The sequence below is a fragment of the Setaria viridis genome, chromosome 1 (genome assembly GCF_005286985.2).
Source record: "Setaria viridis chromosome 1, Setaria_viridis_v4.0, whole genome shotgun sequence".
Lineage (NCBI taxonomy): Eukaryota > Viridiplantae > Streptophyta > Magnoliopsida > Poales > Poaceae > Setaria > Setaria viridis.
The window spans coordinates 27620948-27645011 of NC_048263.2; the positions used below are offsets into that span (position 1 = coordinate 27620948).

At 44.0% G+C, this 24064-nt stretch overlaps 4 protein-coding genes across 6 annotated transcripts; 2 read left to right on the forward strand and 2 right to left on the reverse strand.

Annotated features, from left to right (window-relative positions):
• The first annotated feature begins 7 nt into the window (after window positions 1-7).
• Window positions 8-5163, forward strand: LOC117858139 (zinc finger CCCH domain-containing protein 16). Of its 2 annotated transcripts, none has more exons than XM_034741162.2 (9): window positions 8-477; window positions 971-1129; window positions 1230-1364; window positions 1515-1673; window positions 2500-2592; window positions 3221-3337; window positions 3511-3585; window positions 3760-3915; window positions 4083-4256. In XM_034741162.2, exons 1-9 carry the CDS (start codon window positions 106-108, stop codon window positions 4107-4109), a joined length of 1293 nt encoding a protein of 430 aa, XP_034597053.1. In that variant the 5' UTR covers window positions 8-105; the 3' UTR covers window positions 4110-4256. The 2 variants fall into 2 exon arrangements, with proteins under 2 accessions (XP_034597053.1, XP_034597045.1); XM_034741154.2 differs by having other exon boundaries at window positions 17-477; window positions 3760-3986; window positions 4083-5163.
• Window positions 5164-5927: 764 nt separating this feature from the next.
• Window positions 5928-11125, reverse strand: LOC117858166 (uncharacterized). Of its 2 annotated transcripts, none has more exons than XM_034741181.2 (10): window positions 10976-11125; window positions 9974-10138; window positions 9518-9629; window positions 8871-9061; window positions 8667-8761; window positions 8203-8586; window positions 7606-7714; window positions 7057-7325; window positions 6552-6922; window positions 5928-6454 (listed from the first exon to the last, which is right to left on the reverse strand). In XM_034741181.2, the coding sequence occupies exons 2-10, from the start codon at window positions 10106-10108 to the stop codon at window positions 6330-6332; spliced, it is 1791 nt and encodes a 596-aa protein (XP_034597072.1). In that variant the 5' UTR covers window positions 10109-10138; window positions 10976-11125; the 3' UTR covers window positions 5928-6329. The 2 variants fall into 2 exon arrangements, with proteins under 2 accessions (XP_034597072.1, XP_034597081.1); XM_034741190.2 differs by having other exon boundaries at window positions 9974-10133; window positions 10976-11103.
• Window positions 11126-11235: 110 nt separating this feature from the next.
• LOC117858187 (NADPH-dependent pterin aldehyde reductase) lies at window positions 11236-14096 on the forward strand. The gene is made up of 5 exons (XM_034741211.2): window positions 11236-11513; window positions 12226-12295; window positions 12420-12613; window positions 12705-12877; window positions 13818-14096. Exons 1-5 carry the CDS (start codon window positions 11280-11282, stop codon window positions 13885-13887), a joined length of 741 nt encoding a protein of 246 aa, XP_034597102.1. The 5' UTR covers window positions 11236-11279; the 3' UTR covers window positions 13888-14096.
• A 4756-nt stretch (window positions 14097-18852) lies between these two features.
• On the reverse strand, window positions 18853-21382 carry LOC117841510 (two-component response regulator ORR2). The gene is made up of 6 exons (XM_034721903.2): window positions 20928-21382; window positions 20443-20531; window positions 20001-20078; window positions 19843-19913; window positions 19425-19611; window positions 18853-19329 (listed from the first exon to the last, which is right to left on the reverse strand). The coding sequence occupies exons 1-6, from the start codon at window positions 21058-21060 to the stop codon at window positions 19186-19188; spliced, it is 702 nt and encodes a 233-aa protein (XP_034577794.1). The 5' UTR covers window positions 21061-21382; the 3' UTR covers window positions 18853-19185.
• Window positions 21383-24064: the final 2682 nt, after the last annotated feature.

The window sequence follows — 24064 nt, forward strand, 5'->3', positions numbered from 1 at the left end:
ATGCAAGCCCCACGAAGCTGGAGCTGAGCCCACGGCCACGCTACCTCTTCCCGGCGATCGCACGAGCGGCGACGGCGAATCGAGAAGCTTCCCTTCCCGGCGGCCATGTCGGCCTCGGCCACGGCTGCTGGCAGAGACGCCGCTGGTACCCCGGAAGCAGCGGGGACGGCGACCAGGAGGGATAAGCGGCGCGAGCGGAAGAAGGAGCGCCGCCGGAGGGCGCGGAGGGAGGCAGCGGCGCGCGCGCGGGTGGCGGTGGAGGCGGATGCGCCCGCGGCCGACCCCGAGGAAGTGCTCCGCCTCCTCGATCAAGAGGAGGCCGAGGCGGCTGCGGAGTCCGAGCGCGCGCGGCGCGCCTTCGAGGATGCCGAGCGCCGGTGGCTCGAGGCCGCCGCGGCGCGCGCTGCGGAGAAGGCAGCCGCCGCCGCCGCCGCGGCAGAGGAGGCCAGGGCCGCGGAGGCTTCCGCTCCAGAGAAGGTCAGCTCACTGCGCCCTTTCCCCCTAATTTCTTAAGCATCTTCTACTGAACTAGAGCCGTTGGCCATTTGTGTGCTTAGTTGTTGTAGTCGATGTGTTTGCTACGTCCTATCGCTACGACGAACCTGTTCGCTTGACTTGTAGCATCACTAACTCGATCCTAATTGGACGATAAGGCGCACATGATGTTTGATTGCACATAGCTAGGGAGTGTTGGTAGCTTTGTCAATGCGAAGTACCCATGACCTGTCTATATTTCATAAGCCCTCAGACTCTCATCCTGCATCTGGTGCTCGATCTGTTGATTTTTCTACTAGATACATATGATTTTGGCACTTTTGATCCAACTATCGAATTCTTTCTCTTCATTAGCAGTGTTTTGCCTGCTCTTGTAATTCAAATGTTCATGAATTTTTGTGCATTTTCTGATTTTTAACTTGGATGAACATGCAAACATAGTGATCAAGTTATAAGTCTACCTTGGCTATTGCAGTCTAAAGATGATCACGAAAATGAGTCAGAAGAAGATGGTGAATGGGAATATATTGAAGATGGACCAGCCGAGATCATATGGCAAGGAAATGAGATAATTGTGAAAAAGAAAAAGGTTAAAGTACCAAAAGGGATCAAGGAAAAGCCGCCAATTCAAGAGGTCACAGTTCTATCTTTTCATAGAGTTTCAGGGGTTCCTTATGGCTACTCTGGTGTCATGTTTTTCGTGTTGTCTGAGAAGGACACTATATGTTTTGCAGGAAGATAGACCTACATCAAATCCACTCCCGCCACAATCTGTAGGTTTTGCTTCACAGAGGAGAGAACCTTCCATGTCTGCTCAAGAGGTACTTGAGAAAGTTGCTCAAGAGACTCCAAATTTTGGAACAGAACAGGTATGCTCCACAGTTCTCTATTTATTAGGACAGGAAAGATGTCTTCTGTAGTTCTTATGCTACAATGGCAAGAAAATACAATTCGCTGTCTACCTGATATCTTGGTTTTGTTCTGTCTCAACCTAACTTTCATGTCCGTATTCTTTTTAGGATAAGGCCCACTGTCCATTTCACCTCAAGACAGGGGCTTGTCGCTTTGGAGTGCGCTGCAGCAGGGTTCATTTTTATCCTGATAAGTCAAGCACATTGCTAATGAAAAACATGTATAATGGTCCAGGCCTTGCTTTGGAGCAAGATGAAGGCCTTGAGGTTCGTTAGAGGACAATCCCTTGTGAATAACTTGGTATCCTGAAAATGTTATTTGTTTCCTTTGTTTAGAATTATCAATCTTTGCTTCATGAACAATATCTTTTTAAGTTGTAATGGTTTGATGCTTAAACAAATTGATGACAAAATAACCGATATTCCAGACTAAGCTTGAGCTCGTACAAGTGTGAAATCATTTGCATTTTTCAATTACTTCTAAAGATTTAGTCTTGCTCCAAGTTTTTCTTGACATGCTGTATACTCAGACCTTCCACAGATTGCATGTGCTTTCATGTAATTCTCTCCAGAACTCCGACTTGAGGCATACAGTGATCCGGTCAGTTGGTTTCACTTGACTGAGGACGACCTGAACTTTGATCTGCTCGTGTATCCTAAATTATCATGGTCTTGTTGATGTTGCTGAACTTTTTTATGTTTCTTTTTAACTGTTAAAAAGCCTTCAATATTTGAAATTGGAACTTGTTTTGGTATCATTTATTAAGCAGCTCCTTGACAATTTTGATAGTAACTGGGAATTATTAACGTTGAACTATTGAGGAGTTATTCTTTTACTGGACGTGTTTGATGACCATTAGGGTGACAGGTGAATTTATTTTAACCCCTTTGAGCTGGTAGGACTCATTCTATCAGCAAGGTAGTGCTAAATAGGCACCTACTTCTACTTATCCATTAACCTTTTGCATTTTCTACTCTTTGTTCTGTATGCCCCAACGATAAATTAGTGACAAAGTGAAATTGCATTAAGATTTTTGATTTCTTTCTTTGTTGAATGTTGAACTAATATGCTTTTTTCTTTAACATGCTTCAGTTCACAGATGAAGAAATCGAACAGAGTTATGAGGAATTTTATGAAGACGTACATACAGAATTTCTGAAATTTGGTGAACTTGCCAACTTCAAGGTTCTTTGTGCCTCCTTTCCTCCGAAACTACATGATTTCCCACTCACTCTTGTGTTGTCTTCAGCTTTGTTCCTAGCTTCTTAAGATTGTTGCACTTGAAGTATTATTAACATCTTCAACATCTTCTCAATGTTGTGGCTGCATTAGTGATCGAAAATAATATTTTGTTATTGGGGAGAATTAGTATACAATTAAATTAAATTAACTATTGCTGGTCAATTTTTTAGCTTGTAGGTGAGGAGACCAGTCTACTGTGTCAATTCCATGCCACTCCCCTTTCATATCTGTGTTATACTCAACTTCTGCAGAATTAGGCAATTAGCCTTTGCCTAAGCATTTTAACTACACCTTGCAATTCACATACATCATATTCTCTTAGGTCCCTTTCTGTTTTCTACTGAGCAGATTGCATGCCAGGATCCTATAGAGGTTCCTGACTGGCTACTATGGTCTAAGTATACACAACTTTGAATTTGAATTTTAAAAATTCAGTAAAATTACTGGGGCTTGTCTGAATCATGGTTCCCGGTGGGAGTTGAAGCACTGTTATGTAACTTTTCTCAAAGCTAGGCTTATGTGTAAATTTTCTTCCCATAGATTACAGAATTGATTCCAGTTAATATGTTAGGTATGTAGGAATGGATCTTTCCATCTTCGAGGAAATGTTTATGTGCACTATAAATCATTGGATTCAGCTCTTCTTGCCTATAGCAGCATGAATGGACGCTATTTTGCTGGAAAGCAGGTAATTGCTCTGTTTCATTCTTCAAGTTTTCTATGCAAACAGTTGTTATAGGCTCATTGTCTAATTTCTGCTTATGTATCAGAGAATTATTCACCCTTAGACTTCTGTGTTAAATTACTAATAGACATTCTACTGTTTCATAAGCTGAGCTTGGATTTTTCCTGTGTTTTTAGATAACATGCGAATTTGTTGCTGTGACAAGATGGAAAGCTTCCATATGTGGTGAATACATGAGGTCAAGATACAAGGTACCTGAGTTTCTACCTTTGTAACCTTTAGTCAATTTTGTTTGGTTTCATACCTATATGAAACTTATCTGCAACATTCATATTTGCTAGAGGAGCATCCTCTCTAAAATTGAGAAATTAGTTCAGGATTACTAATGTTGTTGATGTGTTTTTTTTCCATCTCCTGTTTCACAGACATGTTCGCATGGAGTTGCTTGTAATTTTATTCACTGTTTTCGCAATCCTGGAGGAGATTATGAGTGGGCTGATTGGGATAATCCTCCTCCTAGATACTGGATTAGGAAGATGGTTGCTCTTTTTGGTCCTGCGGCTGATGCTACGCATGACAAGGCAAGTGATACCCGAGATTTTGAAAGGCTGCAACATTCAAACAGGAAAAGACTGAAAAGTTCCAGTGATAGGTGCATGCTCAATATCTGTTAAATCATTTTACCTGAACATTTTTCATTACACCTAAGTATATTATATATGCTTAATATTATGGTTTGGTTCAATAGGTACGTTCCAAGAAGGTCCATGGATGAAGATGTGCATACGCGATATTCTTCCCAAGATTATTCACATTCTAAGCAAGAACGCAGTAGCCACAGCATGAATTATGAGTACAGGCAGCATAGAAGAGGTTCTTCAGCCACAAATAGACACCATGGGCAAGATACTAAGACTAATGGCAGACAGTTCTCAACAAAAGAAAATGAAAGTCAGGTCCATAAGCACAAGCATGAGGAAAGGCGCAGAAGTGATCATAGTGATGGAGGAAAATATGACAAAATTAGTTCTAGGAAGCACCAGTCTGATCAGCGTGGAAGTTGCGAACCTGGTTCTTCTGATTGGCCTTCAGACTTAACTGATACAGATGCCAGCAAGGGCCCTTCAGGCGGCAAATCCAGTAGCAAGTATGACGATCCGAAAAAGAGCATGAGGAAATCCTCAGAGGCTCACAATCTTGAAAGACGTTATACAGCGCACAAATCAGCAGGAAAAGAACACAGCACCAGAAGGGGCTCTGAACGTGGCACAGAAGATGACTATTATGATGAGAAAGATGATGGAAGAGTGAAATCTAGAAAGCACAAGGATGGCCACAATTACTCTGATGACAGGTGGGTTGCTACATATAGCGATGGTGATTCAGATGTTGATAGATATCAGAGGTCAAGTAGTGAAGGCACAAAGTTTGGTGGGAAGGGAGATGCTCATTCAGATGCGGAAGCTCAGCATCAGAGATCAAGCAGCAGAACAAAGGATGATAAGCGTAGAAGGAAGAGTCACAGTGGAAACAAGCGGCGTAGCACAACAGAAGAGGATACCAGAGATTCTGACACTAGAGGTTTGAGCTCTGATTCGTGTAGTCGGTAGATCAAGAAGCAGTGAGGAGAATTTTTCAACGCACAGATCAAAGAGGAAGCTAAGTAGGAGTAAGGAGAAGTCGAGTAGCTAGTACACAGATTTCGAGCATTTAGAGCACGGGATAACCCTGTTTTGTTATGCCCTCTTATATCACTTTGTTAGAATTACATGTGCATTTTGATACGCAACTTTGTACATTTGCCGTTCTGTTTCAGTTTTGTTCTGAAATTGTTGTGGACTCCTTTGGCCGGCAGTTCCAGCGCAGGAAGGTGTCCAGGGCCAGCACGGGTGGTTAGTTAAGATAGAGTCCTAGGTTGTTTAGATATTTGGATAGGAGATTTATTTTAGGAGATTAGTTAGAGTCGGCTCAATATAAGGAGCACGACACATCTGTAATCGGCAAGCAGAGATAAATCTCAGAAGCTCATAAGCCTCCAGCGTGAGGGAGCGAGGGATATCTCTGCCATTGGTGTTCTAGCTCAATAAACAAGCCATGTCATAAATCCAAATCCGTTCTCTTTCCCCATTTCTTTTGTCTTCAGGTGTATCATTCCCGTTAACCTGATGAGAATTTTGGATCTACTGTCAACAAGCTCACTGATAAGAGAGTGGTCAGCTCCTCTCTTGTACTCCCTCCATCCTAAATTATAAATTATTTTAGTTTTTTTAATTAATAATTTTGCTATAGAGCTATGCATCTAAAAGCTAAAACAGATGAAGGGACTGAGTATGTGGCTATGCAATACCGATACAGATACACATAAGTATCGGTTCCATATGAATATGTGGATACATCAGTTTTCTAAAAAAATTAAGGGGACAAAGTTATGTCAAGGTATATGATACGACGGATATTCGGGAACATGTCAAAGTATTGGGGTAACATAGGTACTCCTTCATTTCAAATTATAGATCGTTTTGGATTTTTTAGGTTTATAGATATTATTATGTATCTAAATATATACTAGAAAAACAAAAAATGAGGACTAGTGTACAACAAAACCATAGCATCATGAGCACTGCTAATGACACCAGCATACTGTGGATCAAGTCGTACAGAGTGCCAAAAATGACATGACAAAAGCAAAACTGGAGCACCAAAACCTTTGGGTTGCGTAAGCAAACCTCATGTCCAGTCTCTAACGGTTGTTTCTTCAGTAAGCACAAACGACTTTCACGGTTTCACCAACAAAGGGCAGGAGTGGGTGAAGAGAAACATATAACTCAGTTCAACACTATGTCATATTAATTCCTAGACATCTGATGATCCAAAAGGTATAATGCGGGATCGTTATGCATTTTGCACAAAGCAAAAGCATCAACTATCGGTACTGCCAGAACACCCTAGAGGCCTTGGACGATCAGGATAAGCTTCAGCTGATCAGCTCCCCTTCCTACCTCTTTGTTTTGTCATAAACCTCAATGTATCTCTTTGGGACACCGTAATGGTCGACAAGGTGCTTTGCAAGATCATCGATCACTCCACCTTGAACCAAGACCTCGTACTGCCCCTTCTTACCTGAAATGGCAGTGTAGATACAGTGCATTGTATACCTCATACCAATTGTTTGTCTGCTCATAATCAGAAAATGAATTAGCGATGTCGGGCAAGTTACCTGGAAGCTCAGCTGTTGTGGTGCTGCAAGCAAATTTCTTCTGCAGTTCAGAAGCCAAGGAATCAGGATCCATTAGAAAGCATTCCAGTCCAGAGAGCCGAGTCATCTTCTTGTTCCCCTGCCTTCTTTCTGTCATGATCTGAATAGTTCTTATGGCACCCTTGCGTATGACCTCTTGAGTTCCTCTTGTTACTATATGGTGAACTTGCATGCGGTTTAAAAATGTTGACCCCAAGTCCTTCTTGTGGATCTCAGTTGGGTATGCTGAGCCCTTTTTGATAGCTCCTTTGTACAATGCATCACATAATGTAACATCAAGAATCACTTTGGCCTTGTCTGTAGGCTTAACCAAATTTTCCTTTTCGACATACCTAAGCTCACAGAATAAAATAAAATAAAATGAGATGTGAATAGATTGGGCATCTTTACACTTCACAAAACATAGACTTCAAAATAATCAGTCACTTTGTCCCCACAGAACAGTTGGGAGAGTGGAGAGACAAACCTGAAGACTATATCAGAAGCCTCTGATGCACTGTAATACTTCTCCATGTCAGCTTCGACAGCCACAAATATGGGTTTAACATGAGAGGTTGGCTTATAAATCTCAGCAACTTCCAATTGCTTCGTGACACTACTTTCAGCAACAGCCTTTTCACGTTCAACAGGCTCTTGTACCCTCTTTTCCGGTTTAAAGGCCATGTAGTCTGGATGCTTACGGTTGATACCTACCAATATAAACTCCTTCTTATACTTGTCCTCTTTTCCTGAAATCTGCAAAATATAGAGTGATAATGTTGAGCAATGGAATGTAAAAACCTTTTTGACAACGGATGAAACTGGGCTTAATATTCAATATAATTTCTAGATCATTAGATTAGGTCCTGAACCATTTTATGGACTTATCATAATGCTCCTTTGAAGTGTTTAGGGACCTTTTATATAACTTTACACACAAAAGTAAGACCTAAATTTGGTACATACAATCCAAAAGAAGACACTACAACTAACTCCAATATATCATATGATGTAAATAAAAGGTTAGCGGTCTTACAAGGCCAGATGAAGATTTTGATTGCAACCACTTGGATAACTTTTTGTGTGATGACTTCTTAATATCCAGAGTAACACCTGGAGGTCTGCAGGGGAGTATGTGATTTGCCCTGCAAAGAACAGTAAACAGAAGAAGAGATTTAATCCAAGCAATAAAAAAAGGAAGAACATATAAGTTTTTTTTTAGCGACAGCAGAACATAGAAGTTATAAGTTACTAAGTTGAACACTTGACTATTTTGCTAGTTGACCTGGCCAAATGTCCAACTTCTTACTTACAGAAGTGCTTGATTTACGTGGGAATTGAGTATTTGTTTGGGGTGGGGAAGGGGGAAGCAAAGCAATACCAGAGCCTAGTAGGACAGAAGGGTGAAAAAAAGGCATCTGCTAAACCATCTATCTTGGAGCAAAACATGTCTGCATCTAAACAAAGTTCTTAAACATGTCTTGGGGTGCTAGTTGCATGGCTGTATCATATGACAACTGCTAGGATACAAGAGGTTATAAAATTAAGAAGAATGAACAAAACAAACATGAAAAAAAAAGTTAAAGCAGATGGAACATTAATTCATATGCGAAACTGGAACGAGAATATATACCATACTGTACTTCCTGGCATGGGAAGGTCTTTTTCTTTTATGCTTGTGTACAGTGCTTGCAGAAGGCATTTGTCCAAAAGAGAATCAATTTCTTCAGTTGTCAAATTATGATGTTCCTTTTCGTCAGGTGCTTGCTCGGTGGATTTATCTTCAGGCAGTTTAAGCTCGTTAGCACCATCAGTTATCTCTTCTGTGGCTTCACTGTGGATGGCAGGATCAGCAGAGTCCGAAGTATCAACCGCTGCATCTTCACGGTCATGTGTCGCTTCTGCAGTTTCTTCAGTAGAATCAGGAGATTGGGATGTTGAAACAAAATTTGGATCTTCAACAACAATGTCTTCAAAAAATCCTTCATTGGGGACATAACGACCATCAGCTGAATCCCTGCAATAGTATTTGACAAATTAGTTTCCAAAAGAAAGGACAAACTCATATGCATATCCAGTACTGGTCAGTGCACTTGCCATAACATATCCCTGTAGTAATGCACAATCCTTAAAGCCTTGCCACGTAGCCCTGCCTTTAAGGCTTCAGTACTACTCATAGTTGTGATCCCAACCTGCATAATGCATAATGGCAACAAACATTGGATTTGAACATAACTGATAGAACTCTAAGAGTTTAAACTTGGGGTTAAAACCAGCCTCAAGGAAATCTGAGAAACTTACAGCAATTGGGGCAGGGTTACCAGGAACTTTTACTGCCCATGGTTGACCAGCTTCAAAAGAAGGAAACCCTTCTGGGGTTATACTGATACCAGGAAACATCAGATCAGCACCACCAATCACGTAACGTGAAACCTCACCACCCTTAAGTGTAAAAGCTGGCAACAGATGAGGGACCTTCCAGAGTGCATAAACTGCAATATTTGCAGCAGATGACCATACTCAATTAATTTCAAATGCACAACTGTTGATTATTATAAATGAAAAAAACATAAAACAGTCAAAACTCAAAAGACAAGGAACTGATAGATCAATCCGTAACTCTATTAACTGTAGAAGAGCCTTTACTAAGTAATTATGAACAGTAACTTCTATCCTTCATTGTGGTCACCATCTGCTCAAGCTAGTCAGCTTATTTTCAATATATGGAACAAAACCAACAAGTTATACGTATGAAATTAGTACGTTGCTATCAAAATAGTTATTTAGAAATCAAAATAGTTATGATCACACTCAATTTGTTATCTGTTCTTTTTTCCCCGTGTATACTCAACCAGGAACAAAGAATCTCAAAAATGGTACTATAGCACAAGTAACAAAAGTAGTATTCATAACAAGTAAAACATCAATATGTAGATGAAAATAGAAACCTGTTGGAAACAGATCGTGGCCTCTTGCATCAATGTTGAAGATCATTGGGAACTCCCCCTCTATGCCATATACAAGAGCATGATTTGGGTACTTAGCTAGTGTTATCTCACCCTATTACAAGCACAACACAACAAGTATTGTTAATTCAAAGATATAAAGCTAAATAATACAGAAGCTATGTTCCCTATGCAGTAGTACTTTACTTATAAATATAGGAGCGAGGAGGAATATATTAGGTTGATCTTAGTTTTTCCAGGCCAGCCTATCAAGCCCCTCTGTAAGACAGCCAGGGGCCTCCCCATGACCGTTTTCATTTATATCAAAGAATTGCCCCATGCTACACTAACATCAACAGAAAAGGTCTTTACTCCTGAGCTAGATATAAAACCCAGTTAACATGCAAGATTACATAGTATAGTACTACACATGGTGCCAAAGAAAAAGAAAATAGTCACCTTGGGAGGAAGAATGGCATCAAGATCAGCATCAGAGGCCTGTGGAAACCTTTCCTTGGCAGTTCTTCTTAACTTCTTTTTGTCCGCCCCAGACAAGCGCTGTACAGTTTTTACATCAACAGGTTTCTTGAACATGGTTGATCAGACCACAGATAACAAGCTGAGCTGCATACATTTGGGTAAGCATGCAACCCCAATTACATGAGACCATGAAATATCAAAACTTAGTTTAAAACTGAGCAACCAAAAATAAATGACGAAACAATCAGCCAGCACACAGTTCATCTTTAGGAGGTGGGATTAGCAAAACATAGGAGGGATGCTAAGAAAAATGACGACCTTGTAGCATCCTATGAACATACTCATTGCCTGCCTAGTACTCCCTCCGTCCCAAATTACTATTCGTTTTGGCTTTTCAGTTACATAGCTCTAGCTACGTATCTAGACATAGCATATATCTAGATGCATAGCAAAGTCTATGTATCTAGAAAAGCCAAAACAAATAGTAATTTGGGATGGAGGGAGTAAATGATTTCTATCAATAAACCAACTAAAGCCCCAAACCATAGAGTACTTAGAATGGATGCTACATGACACAATTCCACCTACCATAATCCTACAACCCCCATTGTTCCATATCCTCCTCCTAGAACAATGCTCAGTTCGTTGAATGAAAGCTTTCCTTTCAATCAGGCCGCAAACTACACTACCAGCAAATTGCCAAGCTCTTAACAGAGGAACAGCGATCCGTCCATATCCCTACTCTTCTAATAACACGTTTTTGGGGGCACAAGAAGAACCCAAGATATCACAGCTGACTACAACACATCACATACCAATCCGAGGAGTCGAGGACTCAGAATACAAGAGGCCTAACGATCGAGACAGAAACAGAACTGGCAAACTTTTCCACTGTATCCGGAAGGGCTAACGAGTCGAGAGATCACTGCTGCGGGAATATCCAAGCAGGATGGGGTTGGAGACAGGGAGAGGCTTCCTTACCTCCGACGGCGAGCGCGAGCGAGGGCGGAGGCGGCGCGAGGGACCGGGAAGGCTCTAGAAACAGTCTCGGGCGCTGCCCCAGGACAAACGACGGCCGCGTGTGCAGGTGTTGCTGCGGAAGGGAAGAAGCGCAGCCGCAGCCGAAGAGACGGTGTCGTGATGGGCCGCTAGCACTCACGTTAAACGGGCCGTGGCCCATGGGCCGATATACCGGAAACATCGAGAACAAGCGGCTGCCCCTTGCAAACCACACGGACCAGAGCAGCGCTCGAAGCATCCGTGCGGCGGCGCAGCGAGCGAGAGGATGACGGCGCCCAAGCCTGGCGGGGGAGCGGCGGCCGCGGCGCGGGCGGCGGCGGCAGGGCCCAGGACGGTGCTCATCACGGGGGTCAGCAGGGGGCTGGGCCGGGCGCTGGCGCTCGAGCTCGCGCGGCGCGGGCACGCGGTCGTCGGCTGCGGCCGCTCCGCCGAGCACCTCCGCTCCCTCGAGGCGGAGATCACGTCGCCGTCGCGCCACTTCCTCACCGTCGCGGACGTCGTAAGGCCCTGGTGCTCGTTCAATTACTGATTGAAAGTTTGTGCCGCAATTGCCGCGCTGATTTCTAGGGCGTGAGCTGGTGACCTAGTTCTCCAGTTCGCCGAGGGGGCTCATTCGGTGCTAATTTTTGTTTAGGGGCTTACCTGCCGCTGTCCTTGGTTGAACTTTACGCTTTCAAACTCGACTGCTAGTGTATTGATGAGCGGAATCTCAGTTAGTAGGCTGTATAGTTGAACCTACCATTTGGGGGTTCAGTGCATCAGAACTTGGATGGCTGTTGTACATATTGCTAAAATTCGTTGCTTAACTGATAGCTTGATTACCTGGGGTACCTGGATGCCTGGTTGCACCTGCTACTTAGGCTACTCTGTATAAATATGAGTTGGGATACATGATTAGTTTTGCTGACTTAGTAGTGACTAGTGAGATAGATGTTATGAATGAATTTATCGTCTTATCAAACTCATGAATTAATAACAATAACAAGATTCCTGTCAATCAAAATTTTTGAAACTTTAACCATTGACACATAAAGACTTAGTTGATAACCTTAGATTTTAGCTAGCCATGTGTTGGATATTAGTGAGCTGAAGTAGAATTACCATTTATCAATGATGCATTTAATTCTTTGTCCGAAGAAACAAAGCATAAGTAATTTGACTCTTGCTTGCTATGTTCAAACAATTTCTCAAATACTGTGCTTCTGCTGCAGAGGTCTGACAGCAGTGTGGCTGAGTTGGCAAAGGCTGCTGTGGAAAGGAAGCAAGTTCCAGACGTTATAGGTTTGTAATGCTTTTGTTCATTTGTGATTGTGCGGAGTTTATTATGAAATTGCATATTTGTATGCTCTTTCCAAATACATGCGCAGAGAAGATTTCTTGGATTCTAACTGAGGTATTTTGGCAGTAAACAATGCCGGTACAATAAACAAGAATAACAAGACATGGAATGTTCCAGCTGAAGATTTTGATATGGTGGTTGACACAAATATCAAGGGAACAGCAAATGTGCTTCGCCATTTTGTACCACTTATGATAGAGAAGAGACATGGGATTATAGTCAATCTGTCCTCTGGTTGGGGAAGATCTGCTGCTGCAGAGGTTGGACTGATAGCATCGGATGCATTGCAGTGGTTTCTTTTTGTTAAATTTAAATCATAAGTGCATACTAAATTGCATGTTACCGTTACAGGTTGCTCCTTATTGTGCTTCAAAGTGGGCGATTGAAGGTTTGACACGCTCCTTAGCGAAGGAGCTGCCTCCGGGATTGGCAGCCATTGCTCTTAGCCCTGGTGTTGTGAATACTGACATGCTTACTTCTTGCTTTGGGAGCTCTGCTGCATTGTACCAAACAACTGAAACATGGTAAACCTCTCTGCCTTATGTTTGTTCTCCTTTGTGCACATATAAACAGAGTGTTCATTTCATTAGCTGAGCTGGGTTACTCGGGACAAAAAGGTAGTCAGACTGTACACACTGGGAGATGGGAAATTACAACTAAATAGCAAGTATTAATGCATTAGCATGGTCCATTGACACAAATCAGTTTACTTGATCAACAGCCCAAGTCCCAAGATAGTTCTCTCCCACTGATTATTTCAAAGATAAGCCTGTTCCCTTTACAACCTGTATTTATTGTTACAGTTAAGTACTGTCATTGTACCAGTGATTTCAAAGATGTATCTGTATACTGTCCGTAATCTTCAGCCTTCTAGTGTGCTTCCAGTGCCCTGTTTCTAGTACAATTCAACCAACATTTTTTTCCCAAACTTTGGTGGATAGTTAGCCCCACTTTGTATACTATCCAAACTTATTGTTACAGTTAAGTCCTGTCACTGTACCAGTGATTTCAAAGACGTATCAGTAATCTTCAGCCTTCTAGCATGCTTCCAGTGCCCTGTTTCTACAATTCAACCAACATTTTTTTTTCCAAACTTTGATGGATGGTTAGCCCCACTTTTGCATACTATCCAAACTTAAAGTTTGTTCCATGAGCATTCTGTGAGTATTGAATACGGGAGCTTAAATGCTGAGTAGCCTGCTGTTATTTTCTAGATTGGAGCCATCTCATTGTCATACTTGACAAACTTTGTATTCGTAAGTATTGCTGCTTGGAGCATCCTGGCTGTGGGTGTGGTCCAAGTTGGCATATGCTGCATGGCAGTGAAAATAATACTGTACTCTTAAGCTGCTGTGAAGCATTAGCATATGCTGTGTTCCATTGTGGACTAGCGTGCTTCAGTTGCAGTTTGTGATCAGTTACTGCACTTAACCAGACTGACCGATGGAAGCTGGTGTTTTACAGGGCACCCAAAGCAGCTACGATGATACTAAGCCTTTCGCTCGACGATAACGGCGCCTCGCTGACCGTATGAAGTGGTGAAAAACTAAGCGCTGAGCTGATTGCTGATGAGAGTTCTCTTGTAGCCTGACATGTAGATTCCGGGAGATCATGGTGCTGTAAAATACTAGTAGCATAGTAGTTATAATGTGTGTCTGCACTCGGATGTCCCTAGCTTCTGTCTGAGCATATTGCTGCAGTAACATTTACCTTAGTGGCACGTATGCATTTGCTCTTGTTTCAGTTTTTTCGCGGAGCTGGGAAACTGAGGGGCTTGTTCCGGTTGTGTGGTGTCCCCCACGCCTGGCGACTTGATCCGAACTGCCGCCTGAAAAGGCTCGTCAATTGGTCCCGTGGTCCGCAGGAGCGCAGCCATGTGCCGGCTGCTGCGCCGCCCTGCCATTGCTGGCTTGCTGCGACCTCCTTGATCGCTCGACGCAGCGGAGGCAGGAGAAGCCGCCGCCGAAGAGGAGTGACTGTGGAGTAATGGGCCAGACACTGATCTTTATGGGCTGCGATCTCAAAGCGCACTCGAACTCGAACATGATACATGACCCACTTTACTACTACTGTATAGTCATGATTTATGGTCCAGTCCAGTCGATCATTTGTGCCTGTCACGGTGGACGGAGCATCTGCGCTGCACAGTTATTTTTGTGTGTGCGATTTGCTGGCAGGTTTTGTAATGCTGTTCACAACTTCGGATGCGTTGCCATTTGCTGATCGGTTGCATCTTCTCGCGCGTTTTCTGCTTTTAAGTTTTTCGGGAAAGCTAGATGCTAACCGGGTGTCAATTTCTCACCCTCTTGCCACCTGAATTCTCCATTCTCAGTCTCACATCCTCACCGTCTTGACACTCGGAATTTTGTCCTCACGTCTTCGCACACTTCTTTTTTTATTTTTTATGAAAATCTTCGCACTCTTCTTCCAATGGTGATTTAAGCGGCAGCAATGAATCAATCGCCCGGGCAAAACTTTTCTACCCGGAATCTCCTTTTTAATATAATTGGCAGCTCTCCTGGCGGTTCATTTTAAAAAAAATTGGCTGGCAAGGCAAGAGGGCGCAGGAGCTCGCTGTCTGATTAAAGCGACTGGTAGCAGAAAGGAGAGAGTTGCTAGTATGTTAGGTTTTGATCGGACTGAGATATGTTGGCTGAGATATCCTTGAGATATTTCTGTACTTGTTCTATACGCAACCTAGGATTGATATGGTATTTTTGTGTAGATATTTCCATATGGTAGTTAGTTGTAACAAACTCTTGTGCGTACCTTTTTACACCGGATCGATGTAGGCTAGGATTGTATGCCGTGATAAATACACATACGTGGCCTCGTACGGGAGGTGAGAACACTTCCACGTAATCTAGTTGCTTTCACGGATAAAAGGAAACTTCAAGTGCTCGAGACATGCATAGCATTCAGGCATGAAAAAAACCTACGACATTAATAACTGATGAACACGAGCCCCGAACTGCATGTTTGGCTCAGCCATGAAGCGGTTTGCACAGCTACTCACCACACCAAAGTTCATCTATACATATATAGTGCTACCTCCAGTCTTAAATATACGATGTTTTAGACAAAAAGTAAGCTTTGAACCGTCTTATATATATTTGAGAAATATATATTTAAGAACAAGAGAGTACTTTTTAAATTTGTTCTCCCCTAAACCAAACGAGAACAAATGTGCTTGAACTGGTAACAGGGCAAGAGCTGTGCATTCCCATATAAAGAGAACATCCCATCCTTATGGCTGCCTACGAGTTAGTGTGCTGCGTGCCTGCGATTGTTCGTTGTACTACCACACACGCACACGCACACAGAGGTCGTACCAGGCCCAGAACCATGCCATGATGGCCGATTATCCTCTCGGAATCTCGGGTCATAAACCTATGACAGCGCAGCACACGGCTGCATGACTGGCAATCGCCCATGGCAGGCGCGCAATTTACAGCCGCCTGGCCGCTCTGCCTCCCTCTTCTTCCTGCGGATCCTCCTGTCGGCGAGCGGGCAGCGCAGATCTCTCGCCCCGAGGCCGCGCAGGGAGGGGGGATCCAATGAGTACACCCGAAACCCAGTCGGGGCCCCTTCGAATCGCTCGGCCGGAATTATCCACGGTACCCTGCGTGGCTGCGTCGTCTTCTTCCCTAGCGCGACCGGCCGGCCGGGGAGGAGTTATTGCCTGCCGCCATTGCTGCGCTCCTGCTCCGGGCGCATTGCGCGGCCAGGACCCGCGATCGCGCGGCGCGTACAGCCGCGCTCGTAGTCCGATGGCGTCCGGTTTTGGTTGCAGCCGCTGGGCCGCGTCGCGTCCCATTCAATGAATGGCTGGCTTGGGCATGGAGAGGTCAGTGTACAGCGCGCCGTCGCGTGCGTGCAGAAGCAGTGGCTCCGTTCCGCCTGCATCGTTCTCCTCTCCGGCCAGTCCCTGCGCTCCTTGTCGACTCCTCCTCTGTGGCGGGACTGGCGGACCTGTGTCTTGCGCAGTGTACGAGCCTGGAATCTTTCATCGTACGAGAAAATCAGGAAACGATTGTGCCGGTCTGAATCTGAACGGGGGCTTGGTGTGGTCTAATAGGCGATATGCATTGACACGTAATTATGAAATAATTTAACAAACAACTTGTACAATAAATTATCTTCTAAAGAAAATATTATAAGTTGTATGCAACCACCACTCATACAATGGTAGAGTAGCCGTCTCGTAGTCCTAAAATCTAGCGTATGAGGCGGTTGTTTCGCGAAACGACGATCTCTTTCTCTCTCATCACCCTCCACGTCAGCCAAAATTCTACGTAACATTATATAAAATGACATATGAGACTACTGAGGTTTAGCAACGTCCCAAGATCATCCCAACGATCGGTCCAATAAATTAGTTAACATGGAGGAGAGAAGTTCCCCGTACAGACCCATACAGATGCTCAGGAAAGATGCACGTAAGAGGGAGGGTATCGGAATACGTGCGAGATAGACGCGGAGCCAAGCGCCTCCCCTTACCTTTTCTACTGTTCACTGAATAAACTAATGCATTTGCTAGAGCTATCCCGTTGGAGACGCCTAAGCTGTTGCTTCTTCTTGGATGGATTTTTCCTCTCTTTTTTCGCACAAAGCTCGTATGGACCTCCTTTTGTTTTTAGTTACAGGAGTCCTGGTAAACATTTCCTACTTGAATGAATGAAAGGAAGCCTGTTATTTGCTTTATTTTATTTTATTTTGAAAAAAAAATAAAATTTGGTCTAGCCTCCTTTCATGGCCAAGAATCATAATTTGACCTCCATTTTAGCTCAAGAAGCTTCAACCAATTACCAATGTGGTTTTGGGATGGGCGCGATGTCAGGGCGATGACGTTGAACTTGAGCGGTGGTGCTAGCGAGTGGACCAATCAAAATAGGATTAGCCTAGCCAGAGGCTGGCGCACTAAGCCCGGCCCTTCCACTTATTTAGGATTGGGCTTAGCGCTAATTTTGGTCTCCTATTTATTTTCTTTGCATTGAATATTGACGAGCGGCTGGTCGGAGCCCGAGCCCGGCTTGACTTAGGTCCGATTTTCAGGTTCCACAACAAAGGCATCATCACCTAACTTAGTCCCGCAACATGCTCATGTCTACTGCGAAAGCAGGTGAGATCGGCAATGGTGATGGAGGTAGTGTTGCGTTGCAACTGTGACCGAAGTTGGTTTAGGGATGAGGGACCGACGGCGACGGTGTTTGAGAGAATGTCCATGTATTTCTAGCCCTATGACGCATTGTTGAGGTACCTTCCTTCTCTTTTGACAAGACTCTTTGGTCAAAACATTGTCTGAGGTTTCCTTGGATAGGCGATGGTGACGATTTCAACATCGCTTTCTTCTTTGAGGTGTCACCTTGGAAGTCTCACTTCGCTTTTTTGGATACTACCAGTACAAGGTTACAGGCAATGAGTAAATGGCGAGTGGATTTCCCTCCTCTCACCTTCCCCACTTCACAATCCAGTTCGAGATTGTGCTATGAGCTCTCATGCGTGATGATATGTTGACTATCGCAATGGTGATGTGCAGGTGGTTTTGCTAGGGCCGGATGGGGCTGCGGGGGGCTGGAGCCCCCTACCCCTGCGCAGTCTATGGAGCGCCCCCCCCCCCCCCCCCTTAAAATTTTAGCCATAGATGACGAGGAAGAAGAAAAAGGAGGAGGAAGGAAAAAGAAGGGGAAAATGAGCACCCTCTTCCTTTGAGTCCTAGATCTGCCCTTTGACATTTGCCTTGTTGGCGATCGGACATGCATAGCTGTGGCAGTTTCGATGCTATACTACTTGGGCCACAACAGTGTCCGCTTCCATGAATGGGTGTACGGTGGAAGGTAGGCGCTGTGAGGGTTGTGATTTGTGGTGTTATTGCATTGGTGAGCGGCAGTAATCAGATGCGACACGTGTCGTGGTTTGTCTTTGCAAAGCTTAGTTGTTATATTAATATTAAGAAAAACATATAGATCATTTCTATATTTTTCATAATCTGTTCTCATAAGAAAAATCTAAACCTCCACACTAGACAAATTCTTGTTTTTCAAAGGAAAAAAAACTGAATGATTACAGGATTTGAAGTCCATCCTCAACTGTGAACGGCGCCCTTGGGAAACAGTGTAAAAATGATTTCCCCTGGTACTAGGAAGTCATTCATTTGCTGGTTGCTATCACAAGGATTTCCTTGCTTGTCCGGTTAGATTAGTGATCTATCTTCCGTTGGACCATGTTCAATCAATAGCAGCACCCAAATATTTATATTTTACACAAAGATTATTGTATTGACGTGATGGGCGTAGTGTAATCGTCGCAATATAATTTATTTATTTAATTACCCTTTCCCCCTAAGATGATTCCGGCGTCACATCCTAGTCAACTCATGTTGTTTCTCTTACTCATGCAGTGAGAGGTCCGGGGCAGGTGAACGTCCGCGTCCACCCAGCATAAGAAATGGTAGAGCAGCTGTCCCTTGGCAATTGCATCAGCGGATCAAGTCGAGATCTCCATTAACAACGACATTAGATACCCTCTCAAATCATGCATTTATACAAATCAGCAAAAGGGGGATATCATATCATCACATTATCGCGGTTCTTCTGATCTTTCTCCCGGGAAGCGACGCTCAAGAACCGGGGAGAGCTAGATTAACCCGAGTCGCGCGCTGTTAGGGCCTCCAAACAAACAATAATCTACCTAAGAAGCAGCTGCTGAAACTGAAATATATGGAGCGAGCGAGGACGAACTAGCTCCTCATGCCTGGATTACAAGGAAAATCAAATTAAAAAAGAAAAAGCTTGCAACCTTAGTTACACTCATATTGCTTGGGTTTCAGTTCTCAGGATGACCACAGGGAGAGGAAGGAGCCGTTGGACCATCTGTGGAGGAGCTCACCCAAGCACAGCACCGCGTAGGCGAGCAGGATGAACTTGAAAAGGAACTGGAAGTAGTGAGATAGCTCGATGCTGGAGGCATTCAGCACCTGCAAAGAGAATAGCACAAAGCATCGCTTCATCAGCGTCATGATAAGTTGATGTGTTTACATTTGAAGGAACAGCAAGGAATGGTTAGCCTTGCCATGGCTAGCCGTGTAATTTGTGATCTCTGCTCGGACGTGATCTTCCTCCTGCTGCTCAAGCTCTTGCACTGATGAGCATCATCTGCGCCCTTGGGCTTGGCAGAGTTGGAGCAGTTGCGCAAGCGCTGCACGTCCTTGGACTTGAGGGGCTTGAGGATGAAATCCTCAGCACCGGCTGTTAAGCATCTGCTTTATACAAAGAGGTGGTGGGCCTTGTTAGCGTTGATGTGCAATGCAAATCTAAGCCTTTTTTTCTTCTGAAAAGCAGCGCAAATCTAGCTTTCAGAAAGGGTGCCTAAAACCATGGTCAGAACATAGTCAGAGCGCAAAAGCGGCTTTCCTTCGCGTAAGTATATAACGGCATCTGCTTTGCACTTGCACAATATGATGAAGGTGGGGAAAGGGGGAGAATTTCACCTGCTGATCCTCTGGGGCTCATTCTCCGACGACATTACGACCACCGGGATCGGGTTCGGGGAGCTCAACGCCTGACGATTCAAAAGGTTTAGCATCCAATTCATCCGGAACAAGACCGGAGGAAGTCAAATGAAGGATGCAGCAGGATGATGGTTTACCTTGATGGCCTTGAGAAGGTCATAGCCGGTCATCTCCGGCATGCAGTAGTCGGTCAGCACGATGTCAACGGTTAGCTCCTGCAAAACAATTCAGAGGATGGCCCATGTCAGAGCTTGTTCATATCTGTACTTGCAGTCCAAGATTTCGATTTCAATTCATGTGTTTGTATGCTAGTCCATTTATCGGTCAGAGCACGTACTTGAGCAGGGTCATTGCACAATAACACGCGCTTCTAATGACTAAGTACGGTGTTTAATAGAGAATGATTTTTTTCTGGAAAAAAAAGAGGGACCAGGTTACTCATTGCTGTACGGATTGCCTTGGTTTATTCATTCAAATTCCCGTGTAAAAAAAGGAAAACAAGGCAGCTTTGCATCCGCAGACACGCACGGAGCTGCATGATAGGAACAAGCACATGAGCACGGTCGTTTCAATACTCACATTAGCGTCAGCAGCTGATGAATCCAGCCTCCCTTGTCCCTTTGGCCCGAGAAGCTCCATCGCCTTCTTGCCGCTGTCAACGGCGGTCACTGGAGGAGCAGGAACGCAATCAAGCTCTTAATTTCAGACTGCAGGTTGCAGGAAGGAAAACAAACAGCTTCCTTTTCTGCTAGCACCACAGCATCAGCCACAATGGCCAGCTACTGCTGCTATCGGCAGGTAAAAGCAGATGAATGGATGGAACATGAACATGGCAGTACAGCTACAACACAAGGGTCAACGATGATGCCAGTGCTGCTGTTCGTTAATTTTGTTTAATCCGATTAACCGCCGACCATGTGCCATGAAGAACACGATCGAAGCGACGCAAAGAAATCACACGGGCGCCGAGGAAGGGCCAAGAACAGAGAGGAACCCACCCTAGACTAGAAATGAAATGAGCGGGCGGGCAAGGAAGAAGAGCAGGCAGGAGGCACGGGGCTGACCGTGGAATGGGGCGGCGCCGCCCTTGTGGTTCCGGAGCAGCAGCTCGACGACCTTCCGATCGACGGGGGAGTCGTCCACCACCAGCACCCTCACCGCCGCCGCCGCCGCCTTCCCTTCTCCTCCCGCTCCCATCCTTGCTCGCTCCGGGCGCGCACGTAATGGGAGGCGGGGCGCTTCTTCCTTCTGCTCTGCTCTTCTTGCTGTATCGTGGCGAGAAGAACTAACCAGACGAGGGTCCAGGAAAAACCGCGGGGGCTCGAACCAGTAAATAAGGCGAAGGATGGCGATGAGAGAGGAGAGAGGAGGAGGAGGAGGAGGAGGGGCTCTCCGTAACCCGGGTCACAGCCTCCTCACAGTGCAGGACAGAGAGGCTAGAGAGAGAGAGGAAGGGAGACAGAGCACTGAGCTCCTCTGAAGCCGGGGAGCAGAGGAAGGGGCCGAAGGGAAGGGAAGGGAAGAGTCAGCAAGCGAAGAGCCGGAGAGGAGAGAGGGGAGGGGTGGGCCCCGCGCGCGTGCGGTGGGGCCGGAGTAGGGGTGGGAGGGTGGTGGGCCCGCGGAAATGCTTTCCCCCGGATTTGCTTGTCGGGGGGGAATCTCTCTCCACCCTTGCTCGCTTTCTTTCCTCCTCTCTCCCTCGCCCTCTCTCCCCGTTCCTTTTTGCCCGAAAAATCAAATGCCCATAATAATGCAGTTGAGTTTATGAGATCGTATGAGTTGACAGCGATCTCGTTTTAATTGCAGATATGCTACCAGATCGTAAGTCCAAGATGGTAGGGCACCCCCTTGCCGTGACAAGGAAATCGGATGCGGATAATTATTAATTAATCGGGTTTTAATTTTTCTTCTTCTTCTTCTTGTGTTCATGCTCCGCGCACACACTGGATTATACTTAGTGCTGCGCAGATTGCTCCTTCGAGTTCACAAAACATGTAGGTCTTGTTTATTCGTTGAAAAAAAATCTCCTGTCAACAATTATTTTGCTAGACATATACAGTTGCACAATCTTAAGATCAATTCAGTATCCAATATCCTCAACTTTTAAACGGAGAGGATATGTTATGTTCAATTACAAACAGCTGTAAGATCTATTGGGTAAGTTTAGTGTTCATTCCCTCGCGCAAAAGAAAAATAATGTATAGTGCTCGTGCTCCGCACAAAAATAGGATTGTTAAGGTGCCAAAGCATTGTTGCTCATATTGTTCTTTTTTTTTAAGAACAAACAAGTATTGCTTTTTTAGCTGAAATCTTGTACTACCTACAAACATGAATATATGACGTTCGGACAGTATATTTTAGGCTGCCACTGGTTCATTTGTTTGGTCCTCCAATGGTAGCGCGCAATAAGCTACTCCCTCCCTTCCAAATTACTATTTATTTTGATTTTTTAGATACACATCTTTTGATATATAGGGGGCGTTTGTTTCTCGAGCTAGAGTTTAGTCCGTGTCACATCGAATATTCGGAGGCTAATTAGGAGGACTAAATATAACTAATTGAGATGAATCTATTAAACCTAATTAATCCATCATTAGCAAATGTTTACTGTAGCAACATATTGTCAAATCATGGACTAATTAGGCTTAATAGATTCATCTCGCCGTTTAGCCTCCACTTATATAATGAGTTTTGTAAATAGTCTACGTTTAATACTTCTAATTAGTATCTAAACATTCGATGTGACAGAGGTTAAAGTTTAGGGGGAGGAACCAAACACCCCCATACTCATGTCCACATACATGGCAAAAGAGATGTTTCTAGAAAAACCAAAATAAATAGTAATTTAGGACGAAGGAAGTACATTAGAATAAAGGAATAATATCATACAAACTATGAAACTAACTCTTCTTTCCCTTTTTAAAAATTGGTCATCCAGATGACCAATTTTAAAAAACAGAGGGTTCTTCCTTGTATCACCACGTAAGACTGTTCTTTCTCAGAGAACAAGGGCTATATAAGCTTATTTGTTCTCTAAGAACCCGGCAGTCAAAACTCTATGTTCGAAGGCACGCGTGCATGAGCAAATCGAACTTGCAACCGTCCATCCAGGCCAACCGACGGTCAAGACTAGCAGACTGAGACGGGAAGCGTACATCCCCGTGAGATTCCTCTATATTTCTGGAGCGTCCATATCACCAAGATCCCAAGTCCCACTTGTCGGTCTCTCTTTTTTTTAAAAAAAATAGAAGCGATCTTTCGGCTCCAGGTGGAAATGGACTGTGAAACTACTACCCGGTGAAGCGCGCACTCAAGAAATGGCTCTGGGCGCCTAGCCCACTTATCCCCGTCAATAGTTAGAATTGTAAAGGTGGTGTTCCGGTTCAAAGTTTCCAAAATTTGGCTTAAAATACACTGATTTCATACATATGGATGTAGTTTTATAAAAAGTCATATGAATAACAAATGCCAATGTATTTTAAAAGAAAACAAAATATTAAATCTAAAGGACCCATTTTCTTTTTTAGAATTTTAAAAAAATCGTAAAATAAAAAGATCCCTAGAGCCACAACTAATCCATAAATCGTTAGAGCTTCCATAAAAACTAGATTAAGCAATGAATTATTTCGTATTTTACTTTCGTGTTGTGTTTCGCATTACCTTCTACGAGTTGCCTTGCAATAGTATCTTGACCAACTCCAGGTCCAATAAAAACGCAGACGACCAATGTTCATATTTAGGTCGTGTCTAGCATAGCTCCAGCAAGCTTAGCTGTGAGCATGTCAAGAGAGTACTATAACAAACGACTCTACGGGAGCTAACGAAGGTAGAAAAAAGTGGCTTCACACTGGCTCATTGTGTCAGTTAGAGGGAGTCGGAGCTGCAAAAGAATTTTGACAAACATGCCTTAACTAAATCGGATGATAAGCGTGCAGGTAACCTAGGCTAAAACAAAGGTGTAAAAGTTTAAACTCAATGAATTTCACCTCTTGTTTCTTAAACATAACAAGTCTCGCAAGGCTCAATTTCTTTTCTATACGTACAAAGATTTGTATATTTTGTCGCTAGCTTAGCACATGGAGCTCCCTTCAACTTTTATCCAACCCTCGTTGATTCATATGGGTCGCATATATGCCCCATATCTTTCCGCAATTGTTTTTGATTTAGGGAGGTCCTCGTGGTATCGTCAACCGAATAAATA

Excerpts from the sequence above, each read along its gene's own strand:
- LOC117858139 (XM_034741154.2), top strand. The coding sequence starts at position 106 with ATGTCGGCCTCGGCCACGGCTGCTGGCAGAGACGCCGCTGGTACCCCG. Across the intron at positions 1,674-2,499 it reads AGCAAGATGAAGGCCTTGAG|TTCACAGATGAAGAAATCGA; the intron begins GTTCGTTAGAGG and ends AACATGCTTCAG. Across the intron at positions 3,987-4,082 it reads CTGAAAAGTTCCAGTGATAG|GTACGTTCCAAGAAGGTCCA; the intron begins GTGCATGCTCAA and ends TTGGTTCAATAG.
- LOC117858166 (XM_034741181.2), bottom strand. The coding sequence starts at position 10,108 with ATGTTCAAGAAACCTGTTGATGTAAAAACTGTACAGCGCTTGTCTGGG. Across the intron at positions 9,630-9,973 it reads ATGCCATTCTTCCTCCCAAG|GGTGAGATAACACTAGCTAA; the intron begins GTGACTATTTTC and ends TGCTTGTAATAG. Across the intron at positions 6,455-6,551 it reads CACAACAGCTGAGCTTCCAG|GTAAGAAGGGGCAGTACGAG; the intron begins GTAACTTGCCCG and ends CTGCCATTTCAG.
- LOC117858187 (XM_034741211.2), top strand. The coding sequence starts at position 11,280 with ATGACGGCGCCCAAGCCTGGCGGGGGAGCGGCGGCCGCGGCGCGGGCG. Across the intron at positions 11,514-12,225 it reads TCCTCACCGTCGCGGACGTC|AGGTCTGACAGCAGTGTGGC; the intron begins GTAAGGCCCTGG and ends CTTCTGCTGCAG. Across the intron at positions 12,614-12,704 it reads GAAGATCTGCTGCTGCAGAG|GTTGCTCCTTATTGTGCTTC; the intron begins GTTGGACTGATA and ends TTACCGTTACAG.
- LOC117841510 (XM_034721903.2), bottom strand. The coding sequence starts at position 21,060 with ATGGGAGCGGGAGGAGAAGGGAAGGCGGCGGCGGCGGCGGTGAGGGTG. Across the intron at positions 20,079-20,442 it reads CATCAGCTGCTGACGCTAAT|GAGCTAACCGTTGACATCGT; the intron begins GTGAGTATTGAA and ends ATTGTTTTGCAG. Across the intron at positions 19,612-19,842 it reads GAGCCCCAGAGGATCAGCAG|ATGCTTAACAGCCGGTGCTG; the intron begins GTGAAATTCTCC and ends TGTATAAAGCAG.